The sequence below is a fragment of the Phoca vitulina genome, unplaced genomic scaffold (assembly GCF_004348235.1).
Source record: "Phoca vitulina isolate PV1807 unplaced genomic scaffold, GSC_HSeal_1.0 scaffold25, whole genome shotgun sequence".
Classification (NCBI taxonomy): Eukaryota; Metazoa; Chordata; class Mammalia; order Carnivora; family Phocidae; genus Phoca; species Phoca vitulina.
Genome location: NW_022589728.1, coordinates 915,125 through 926,779, shown reverse-complemented (window position 1 = coordinate 926,779; position 11,655 = coordinate 915,125). Strand labels below are relative to the sequence as shown.

Sequence of the window (11,655 nt, the reverse complement as noted above, 5' to 3'; positions counted from 1 at the left end):
GTTTTTTTCAAGCCCAGCTAGTATCTTTAAAGTGATGATTCTGAACTCTAGATCTGACATCGTACTAATGTCCGTATTGAGTAGGTCCCTGGCAGTCGGTACTACCTCTTGTTCTTTTTGTTGAGGTGATTTTTTCCGTCTTGTCATTTTGTGCAGAGGAGAATAGATTAATGAGAGAACAAAATGCTAACAGGGTAACAACGTCCCCAGAAAATATACTCTAAACAAATCAGAAAAGACCTGAAGCAGTGGGAAAAGAAAGGGAAAGAGAGAAAAAAGAAAAGGAAAGAAAAAAAGAAAAAAGAAAAAGATAAAGATAAAAACAAACAAAAGCAGAACAAAACAAAACAAAACAAAAACAGAATGTGATCAAATATGATCAGGCTGGATTATAGATCAGTGCCACACACTAGATTTTGGGTGTATTTTGGTCTGTAAAAAGAAAGTCCCTCCCAAAATTTTAAAGAAAGAAAAACTTATATATGTACAAAAATAAGGGTTGATATGATGAAGGGATGGAATATGACTGTAAAGATGGAAATTATAAAAAATTTTAAAAAAGGATTTGATAAGTTGTTTGAAAAAAGAAAGAAGAGGATTAAAAAAAAAAGAAAGAAAGAAAAAAGGGAGAGAATGTGATCAGGCAGGGGAGTAGAAAAAAACCATACACTAGAGATTTAGAGTATATTTTGATCTGTTAGAAGAAACTATCTCAAGATTTTAAAGAGAGAACAACTTATATATATATGCCAAAAATACGGGTAACTACTATGAAGGGATAGAATATGACTTTAAAAATGAAAAATAAAAATGTTTTTTTTAAAAAAGGGATTGATAAGATGTTGGTTGAAAAAGGGAAAAAGAAAAATTCACAAAAAAAGAAAAAAGGAAAAAAGAAAAAAAGACAGTTAAAAAAAATAATTAATTTTGAAAGACTAAAGAATCATGGTAAAAAAGCCATGAATTCTATGTGCAGTATTCCCCTAGCGCTGGAGTTCTGCCGTTCTCATTGATCGGTAAACTTGGTCTTGGCTGGCTGTTCTCGCTGATCTTCTGGGGGAGGGGCCTGTTGCCGTGGTTCCCAAATGTCTTTGCCGGAGGCAAAAGTGCCCCGCCCTTGCCGGTCCGGGCTAAGTAATCTGCTCGGGTTTGCTCTCCGGAGCTTTTGTTCCCTGCAAGCTCTCCGTACAGCTTTGGAGGCGGAGAGTGAAAATGGTGGCCTCCCAGTCTCCGCCCCCGCGGAGCCGAGAACTCGGGGTCCCGCTCCTCAGCGAGCCCCCAGAGAAAAGCCGTCAGTCACTCCCGTCTCCCCGGTCTCCGGCCGCACTCCGCGCTCACCCGGCCTGTGACCGCGCCCTTCTATCTGGCACCGGACCCCGGGTGGAGTCTCCAAACCCAGCAGATCCCCGCGGTGCGCTCCCGCACCTCTCCTCCCGGGGGAAGAAGGTGGGTCTCCCCGGATCTGCCGCTTGTTGGGTCCCTGCTGGAGGAGCAGTGGCCCGACTGTGCCGCGGATCACGGTTTATAGCAACCCCGAGCTGAGAGCCCGCGCCTGGGCTCCGTCTCTGCAGCCGGCTTCCCTGCTCCGGTACCTGGGAGCTCTGCCGCACTCAGGCACCCCCGGTCTTTCTGTGACCCCGAGGGTCCTGAGACCACACTGTCCCGCGAGGGTTCCACCCCCCACTTCGTCACCAGAGTGACGTCCCTCAGCGGAGCAGACTTCTAAAAGTTCCGATTTTGTGCTCCGTGGCTCTATCACTTGCCAGAAGCAGCCGTCGGAGGCCCCTCCCCCACCGTCTATCCTCCCGAATGTCGCCTCGGATTCACTTCTCCGCACGTCCTACCTTCCAAAAAGTGGTCGCTTTTCTGTTCAGAGAGTTGTTGCTCTTCTTTTCTTTGATCTCCTGTTGAGTTTGTAGGTGTTCAGAATGGTTTGATCCCTATCCAGCTGAATTCCTGAGAGGAGACAAAATCCAGGTCTCCTACTCCTCCGCCATCTTGCTCCGCCCCCCACACTTGCATATTCTTGAAAGTGAAATTTAGAATCGTTTTTTTGGGTTATCACCTTTTCCACAACATGGTAGGGATTTTAAGTGATAATATACCGAATATTGAGTAAATTTAAACCAAATTGACCTTTTTAAAACATAAGCCTACTTTTTCTAAGGTACGTCTTTCCATTTATTCAAACCTTTACTCATATTCTCAAATTTTTTTTGTCATACTATTATGTAGAATGCTATCATTTTATTCATCTAGTTACTGCACATTTCTTAACATTTCTAGATATTGGATGCTATTCAGTTGTAAATGTAAATGGAACATTTTCCCTTTATATTTTTTTTTTTGAAAGATTTATTTATTTGAAAGAGAGAGAGAAAATGAGTGGGGAAGGGCCAAAGGGGGTGGGGGAGAGAGAGAGAGAGAGAGAGAGAGAAGCAGACTCCCTGGCTGAGCATGGAGCCTGACACAGGGCTCAGTCTCATGAACCTGAGATCATGACCTGAGCTGAAATCAAGAGTCAGACTCTTAACTGACTGAGCCACCCAGGCTCCCCACCTTTTTATTTTCTTTTCAAGGCTGTGGTATATCAGAAAACTACTGATTTTGTTTATTTTATAACCATTCACATGAATGAATATTCTTTTTCTTTTTTCCAAATTTATGGAGATATAATTGATATATAACATTTTGTAAAAGTTTTAGGTGTACAACATGCTGATTTGATTTAATCAAATTTGATAATCATACAGAATGATTACTGTGATAAGTTTAGTTAATGTTCATCACCTTATATTGATAAAATTTTTTCCATGCAATGAGAACTTTTAAGCACATCAGCATTTTTCGGATATGTGATACAGATTGTTAACTTTAGTCACCATGCTGTACATTACATCTCCAGAACTTAATTATCTTATAACTGGAAGTTGTACCTTTGACCACTTTCATTCATTTTGCCCAACTTCACATCCCCTGCCTCTAGCAAGCACCAGTCTGTTCCCTATGAGTTTGATTTTTCAGATTCCATGTATAAATGATACACAGTATTTAACTTTCTCTATAGGATCCATTTCACTTAGCATAATGTTGTCAGGGTCAAATCTATGTTGTGACAATTGGCAGAATTTTCTTCTTTATAATGGCTGAAAAAATTTCATTGTATATGTATATACCACATCTTCTTTATTCATCTGTTGATGGACACTTAGTTTGTTTCCATGTCTTTGGCTATTGTACATAATGTTGCAGTGAACATGGGGATGCAGATATATTTTTTAGATAGTGATCTCCTTTTCTTCAGATAAATACCCAGAAGTGGAATTGCCAGACCGTATGGTACTTCTGTTTTTAATTTTTGGAAGGACTGCCACACTGTATTCCATAGTGGCTACACCAGTTTGCACTCCCACTAGCAGTGCACAAGAGTGCCCTTTTCTTCACATCCTCACCAACACTTTTGTCTTTTTGATGCTAGTTGTTCTTACAGGTATGAGATGATATCTCACTATGGTTTTGATTTGCATATTCCTGATGATTAGTGATGTTGAGCACCTTTTCATGTACCTTTTGACTACCTGTCTTCTTTGGAAAAATGTCTATTCAGTTCCTCTGCCCATTTTTAAATTAGATTGTTTGATTTTTTTTGCTGTTGAGTTGTATGAGTCCTTCATATATTTTGGATATTAACCCCTTATCAGATACAAGATTTACAGATATTTTCTGCCATTTTATAGCTTGCCTTTTCATTTTGTTGGTGATTTCTTTTGCTGTGCAGAAACTTTTTAGTTTGATGTAGTTCCACTTGTTTATTTTTACTATTGTAGCCTTTGCTTTTGGTGTGAAATCCAAAAAAACAATCATTGCTAAGACCAATGTCAAGGAGCTTATCCCTTAAGGAATTTTATGGCTTCAGGTCTTAAGTTCAAGTCTTTAATACATTTTGAGTTGATTTTTGTGTATGGTGTAAAATAGATTTCAAGTTTCATTCTTTTGCATGTAGCTGTCCAGTTTTCCCAGTACCATTTATTGAAGAGACTATCCTTTCTCCATTGTATATTCTTGGCTTCTTTGTCCTTCATTGTATATTCTTGGCTCCTTGCATGTGTTTATTTCTGGGCTGTCCATTCTGTTCCATTGATCTATGTGTCTATTTTTATGCCAATACTGTATTGTTTTGATTACTTTGACATAGCATGAAATCAGGAAGCATAATGCCTCCAGCTTTGTTGTTCTTTCTCAGGATTGCTTTGATTATTCAGGGTCTTTTGTGGTTCCGTACAAATTTTAGGATTGCTTGTTCTATTTCTATGAAAAATTCCATTGGAATTTTGATAGGGATTATATTGAATCTGTAGATTGCTTTGGATAATACCAACATTTTGGCAATATTAATTATTCTATTCCATGAGTACAGGATATCCTTCCAGTTATTTGCATCTTCAGTTTTTTTCATCAGTGTCTTCTAGTTTTCATCATACAGGTTTTTAATCTCCTTGGTTTAATTTATTCCTAGGTGTTTTATTCTATTTGATGCAATTGTAAATGGGATTGTTTTCTTAATTTCACTTTCTGATAGTTGGTTATTAGTGTATAGAAATGCAACAGATTTTTGTATATTGATTTTGTGTCCTGCAACTTTACTGAATTTATTGATTAATTTTAATAGTTTTTTGGTGGAGTCTTCAGGGTTTCCTATATATAATATGCCATCTGCAAACAGAGACAGTGTTACTTCTTCCCTTCTGTTTTTGATGCTCTTTCTTTCTTTTTCTTGTCTGATTGCTATGGCTAGGACTTCCAATACTATGGTGAATAAAAGTGGTAAGAGTGGACATCCTTTTCTTGTTCCTGACTAGGGAAAAAGCTCTCAATTTTTCACTATCAAGTGTGATGTCAGCTGTACATTTATCATATATGGCTTTTACTATGTTGAAGTATGTTCCCTCTGTACCCGATTTGTTGAGTTTTATCATGAATGGTTGTTGAATTTTATCAAATGTTTTTTCTGTATCTATTAAGATGATCCTATGATTTTTGTCCTTTATTTTGTTAATGTGGTGTATCACGCTAATTGATTTGCAGATGTTGAACCATCCTGGCATCCCTGAAATAAACCCCACTTGATCATGGTATATGATCCTTTTAATGTATTGTTGAATTTGGTATGCTGATGTTTTGTTGAGGAGTTTTGCATCTTTGTTCATCAGAGATATTTTCCTGTAATTTTCTTGTAGTTTCCTTGTCTGGTTTTGGTATCAGGATAATGCTGGCCTCATGGAATGAGTGTGGAAGTGTTGACTTGTCTTCTAGTTTTTTTAGAAGAATTTGAGGATTGGTCTTAGTTCTTACTTAAATGTTTGGTAGGATTCACAGTGAAGCTATCTGGTCCTGAACTTTTGTTTGTTGAGAGGTTTTTGATTACTGATTCAACCTCCTTACTATTAATTGGTCTGTTCAAATTATCTCCTCAAGATTCAATCCTGGTAAGTTGTATATTTCTAGGAATTTATCGGTTTTTTTCTAGGTTGTCCAATTTGTTGGTGAATAATTGTTCATAATGGTCTTTTATGATCCTTTGTATATCTTTGGTGTAGAAATACCTTTTTGAAACAAGGAAGTTAAGTGAAAGCCTCCCTGAATTCTGAACTTTGAGGCTTTTAGCTCTCTTCCCCCAGTTTGGCTCCCAGAATATGGTTGGTTAGGTATAATACCTTCAGGCAGGATATCAGAATATTTTGACAAGCCTAAGAGAAAATGAAGATTAAGTGTCATCATTGCCCAGCCAACCTTCACTGATCCTTATTGCCAGTGACCTTGCCACTGCCCAGTACTTTTAGTCAGTGTCTCAATATGTGCCAACAGCCAGGGAGCACCAGGCATCGAGGAAATGGATTCTAAAAGGGATAGGCAGGTAAAAAGCTATTTGACACAGAGACTATTCAGTGAAATGGAAATGTAAAGAGAAAAGAACCACAGAAATGAAAGAGGACAGCTTATTGACGAAATAAGAATTGCTACTGAAAAGAACACTGAACAAAAAAGAACATTTGAGAATTAAGCATAGGCATCAGAAATTAAAAATGAAATGGGTTTGGAAGATAAAATTTAGAAACTCTCCCAGAGAATAAAGTAAAAAGACAAAACAGAAAGTAATAGAGAAAACATGATGAAACTTGGGATCCACTGATAAGGTCCAGCACCAGGACCTCCTCCTCAGGGGGAAGATAGGCCCTCAAGAGAATGTCCCAGAAATGAAGGCCTTGAGCTTCCAGATGGGAAAGGGCCATTGAGTATCCAGCACAGTGTATGAAAGCAGCTTTACATGGAGCAAATTTCTTGACAATTCAGAACCCCAGGGGCTTCACCATGAGAAAAGATTCTAAAAAGTTTCTGCAAGAGAACCTGATTACATTTTAAAGGATCGAGAAATCAGATGCCGTTTGTCTTTGCAACTGCAGAGTGGACACTAGAAGACTGTAAGCCAAATTCCTTTCACAATTCAGCAAAGAAGATTCCAACCTAGAGTTCTGAATCTGGCTAGACTATCAGTCATGTGTGAGAGTTGAATGCAGATGTTTCAGATGTGCCAGATCTCAAAGGAATCTTATCTCCTGTGCACTCTCATCAGTCAGCCAAGAAAGTGGAAAATGTTGGATCTGGGAAGTTGGCTCAAACACAGAGAAGGGGACCATTCTCCTGGAGGGTGCTGAAGTGACACCCAGAGGGCAGTGATCACAGACATTCCAGAGTGGGAGCTATGTTGCCACTGAGATGGAGCTGATAGACTTCCTGATGTGTTTAGATGTCTTGAGGTGATTTCATTAATTGGGGGAGAGTTTGATGGCAAATAATGATAGGCACATTGAAAACAGCAAAGAAAGCAGGCAAGTTAATACTTCAGGGAGATCAGAATGTTGTGTAAAAATGATTGCATTGTCATAATGATAAGAATATTGAATATTAATCTAACCAAAATTAGGATGTCAGCTACTGGAAAGGTGTTGGGACAGGAAATGTGTGTGTGTGTGCAAGCATGTGTATATGCTTCTGTGCATGTGCCTGTATAACAGAGGAGAGTTAATTCTTCCTCTCGTCGAGAATGCTCCCAACTAAGAAAATAAGCAATAGGATGAACATGGTTTCATAAAGGAGGCCACCTTATGCTTTTGTGGGAAAATTTACATGTTAAGTTTTTCTTCTCAAATTTGAGGAGTTATGAAATAAATAGCTATTACAGAAATAGCATCTTTATTTTCCAAGAATAGCTTTGAACTGAAAGTAGATTTTGTTATATATCCATCAGTCTTGATACTGAGGATTTTTCTTCAAGTACCACACACACTTATTTCAGGTAAGCACCGTTCTGAATGGTATGTTAGATCAGAGCTTCAGGGATCGAGCCAGCCAGAAACACCAAGGACTGAAACTTGCGAGTACAATTCTGCACAACTGGAAGAAGTGGGACTCCTGGTGGGCCAAAGATTCTGCTCCTGAAAGTAAAACAGCAGTGCTGACCTTACTGGCCAAAATTTTGCAGGTAACTTGAGAAACCTTAAAAAGGAAGTTGTTTTGGACTCTGTAAGTTTTATCTTCAAAAATGTGATGGAGATTTCTTAAGAAGCTCATTGGTTTGATAAGTAAAAAAATATTTTCACTGGACATTTGCTGATTACCTTACATTTTATACTTTTTCCATTATTATCATTTATATTCATTATCCTTTCCTATACTTTACCTTTTTAGTGTCTTTACATGCATTGTCTTAGCAGATAGATTTAAAATATTTCAGAACAAGAATTGTTAAAATATTGTTGAAGCCGAAGAACAAATTTCTAGATTATTTCTGAAATTAAAAAACTTAGAAACTGTGTTAAAGGAAATTAGAGGCATAATATAGAAATGTATCATGTTTTATTTCCTCTCCTTTAGATTGATTCATCTGTATCTTTTAATACAAATCACAGTGCGTTCCCTGAAGTCTTTACAACATATGCTAGTCTACTTGCTGATCCAAAGTTGGGTTTACATTTAAAGGTAAGTGATGAAAAAGATTTTTCTTTCAGATTACATTCTCCATTATTTTCCCATTTTATATTTTTACATATTTGTGATGTTTTCTGTTTTTTATTATGGAAAATTTCACACATACTCAAAAGCAGAGATTACGTGACCCTTGTGTACCTGTCACTCAGCCTCAATAGCCATCTGTCTATGGGCATGTCTGTTTCAACTATGCAGCCACTCCTACCCTTGAAAGATATCCCTGGCATCATGTTATTTGATCTGCGCATACTTTTTTATGTCTCTCTAAAAGATAAATATAATCACAATGAGTTTCCCATACTTAGAAGAATTAATATTTGTCTTTTCATATGTGTGGTTCAAATTGGCTTTTTTGAGAATTGCTCTATTAGTGAATGACAGAATTTAAACTATTACTCAGTCATTTTTCTATTAATAACTATATCTTGGTAATTTTTAGAGTCAAGAACTTAATATTATAATTTTAAAGTCCTATAATAATTAGATTTTATGTTCTAATAAAATATGGCCTTAATGAAAGACGTCTTTTTAGTAGACCGTAAGGATATTTCTTTGGAATTTTCTGTTCTGTGGTTAATCAAGTTTCTCATTCCTCAGTATGAGGGAGCCTGGGAACTTTCTTGCCACGCAAGGGAGATAAGAAATACCATCTAGTTTCTTTTACTCTTGTTATAAAGTTCTGAATTAGCTCTACGAGAAATATTTATAAATTTTCCCATAGGTTGTTCAGTATGCTCTTTCCACACCAAACTTATCCAGTGTATCTTTATGAGAGTCTGTATTTGTAGAAGGAGAAATCACACAGCATCATCATACAGTGTCCTATTTAATTACACGTATAGCCCTGAGTTGGCCCGCTGGCCTCTAGAGTAGAAGCTGAGATACAGTATTGTGTTCAGGTTGGTTTTCAGTGTAATATAGAAGGTATTCTGAAGTCATTCATTGAATCCACACAATGCTTTATTTGCAAAGCCTTAAGAAAGCAGTAATTTTATTTATTCTATAGGATTCATAAGCCCTGACTGGTGCAATTTCATTATGTCTGCATTGCTCCCACAGGGTCAGGCTGTAATTCTTCTTCCATTCTTCACCAGTCTTACTGGAGGCAGTCTTGAGGACCTTAAGCATGTCCTTGAAAAGCTTATCATTTCTAATTTCCCCATGAAGTCTGAAGAATTTCCCCCGGGAACTCTGCGGTACAATAATTATGTAGACTGCATGAAAAAGGTTAGTGTTTAGTAGTACCAAGTGAAGTTAAAACATTGTATTTCTGTTACATTTCTTGATGAAAAGAAGTAAGTGAAATATTCAGAGCCAGAGAGGTATTGTAACTTTAAGAATTCAGTTCAATTCATTTTGAAAGCTGGGTAGCTGTGGAGGCAGATGCATATCTAAATCCTTTGGAATTCATTCCCTCCCGTTTTAAATTGAAATCTTTTATGCAGAAAAGCATTGTGAAATATTCTATGCATAATGTATAAATTTTGAAAATTAATGCCAAAAAGAGCTAAGAAATAGAATAAAGAAGTAGTGGTTATTTGAGAAACATTTAGTGATTATCACCTATATTATTTAATATATAGATGAAGGTCTCTAAAATACCAGTGGCTTAAACAAGGTGGTAGATTGTTTTTCCGTACTAGATTGTTGTTATTTATAGCAACTATATACAGGTTTCCCCTGCTATCCAGCAGTGGTACATTTCTATGAAAACTTTTGTAAGCCAAAATGTCATAAAGCAAATAAGCAATTACCATTAATTTGTATGGAAATTTTTTGAGCATTCCCAGACCCAAAAAATATCCTCTCTTAGGCCCTTTTGATACCAAAGGACACATCTTGCTAACAGGTGCACAGAATAAATTGAGATAAAGCACAGATGCTCAAAGACAACAGTTCAAAGCTATGGTGGCTTGATGCTGAGATGCTGAGTGTAGTTTCTGGGGAAAGAGCTTGGTGGTGCCACTCTCAATGCTCAGGGTACATGCTGCCTCTAGCTTGCCAGTCACCTTTCTTGAATGGTGCATTCCTGTAATCAGCAGGTCATTAATGGGGTGACACCATTATGTAGGTGCCATCTAAGCATCCTGTTTCCCAAGCAGTCTGTTACCTAACAGTTATAGTATCCGCAAAGATTCTACATAGATCTTTGGTACTTTCTCTTAATGTAAATGTGCTAATGTAAATATAAGTACAGTCACTGAACATTTGAAGGAAGCTTCCAACCTTAAAAGATGTAAACCAACAGGAAAAAGGAACTCAGAGGGAACTGAGTCAACAAAGGGAGATGGGAGGTGAGAACATCAAAGAAACTGTAAGAGTAGTTTCAGAGATGAGAGAAGGTATTGTGTCCGTGAAGTAGAACAAATAAGTGCTCTTGGAAATTAAATATATAAAAGCAAAATTTTTAAAAAATTCACAAAACAGAAGATAAAATTGAGGCTATTTCCTAGAAAGTAGAACAAACAGACATCAAGATGGAAAATGGAGGAGTAGAGAACATTAGATGAACAGCCTAGAACAGCTGCTGTGCAGTGAAGATGGTGTGGAAAAGACATGTCTCCAAAATAAAAAAACCCCCAGAGTACCTGGAATGGTGAAGACAAAAACCTCAGTAAAGTCACATCATCGTGTAATGTCAGTACCTGGAATCAGATCTTTCAGAAGATCCTGACTGTTGTAAGAGAAAAAACATCTGCAAAACCTTAAAAGAATCAAAACTCAAATATTTAACAAACGTCATTATATGCCAGGCATTCACTGTAGCTGCAGAAATGGCAAAAATGTTAGCATTTGTTACTTCTCTGTGAAACCCGGTTTTAATTTTCCATTTTGTTATTACTGGTAAGAGCAAAACAAAAATAAAGATCCAAGAAAATTTTTTTTTTTTCTAGTTTCTAGATGCATTGGAATTATCTCAAAGTCCTGTATTGTTGCAGTTGATGACGGAAATTCTTTGTCGGGAACAGCATCATGTTATGGAAGAATTATTTCAATCTACTTTCAAAAAGATTGCCAGAAAGTAAGTCATTCTATTCTAGTCTGGGACCGGAGACACCATATACTTTTTATTTCTGTGGGGAATTATCTTCTCTGTTCCAAAAAAAGTTGAGTAGCAATTGCAGTCAACTCTTACAACTCAATTTTATTTTGTTTTTCTTGATGGAGAAAAAAAGACTTATTGTGAAAGTTTCAAACATTTTTTTATTGTGAAAGTTTCAAACATATGCAAAGCTAAAGGGTAAGCCTGTAACTGAACATCCAGATCAAACACGCATTAAGCACTTTCCAGCCTTATCAACCCTATTTTAGCCTCTTTTCTTTTGTGCTGTAGTTACTGAAATAAAGCAGATCCCTGATGCCATGTCATTTCACCTCTAATTCTTTTTTTGTTTTTTTTTTTATTTTAGTTAACATACAGTGCGTTATTGGTTTCTGCGGTAGAATTCAGTGATTTATGACTTACAACACCCAGTGCTCATCACAAGTGCCCTCTTTAATAAACATTACCCATCTAGCCCATCCTCCACATTCCTCCATCAACCCTCAGTTTGCTCTCTATTGTTAAGAGTCTCTTTTTTTTTTTTTTTTTTTTTTTTTTTTTTAAAA

General features: G+C 37.1%; 1 protein-coding gene across 4 annotated transcripts in view; it reads left to right on the top strand.

Moving 5' to 3' along the window:
- Window positions 1-11,655, top strand: part of PRKDC (protein kinase, DNA-activated, catalytic subunit) — a 254,337-nt gene that overhangs the window by 88,869 nt on the left and 153,813 nt on the right. For 3 of the 4 annotated variants that reach the window (XM_032421988.1, XM_032421989.1, XM_032421987.1), the window contains 4 exons: window positions 7,355-7,540; window positions 7,933-8,037; window positions 9,106-9,273; window positions 10,941-11,068. In XM_032421988.1, the coding sequence (XP_032277879.1) occupies window positions 7,355-7,540; window positions 7,933-8,037; window positions 9,106-9,273; window positions 10,941-11,068 (587 nt within the window). The remainder of the gene's footprint in view (window positions 1-7,354; window positions 7,541-7,932; window positions 8,038-9,105; window positions 9,274-10,940; window positions 11,069-11,655) is intronic. The other variant, XM_032421990.1, reaches the window with a different exon arrangement.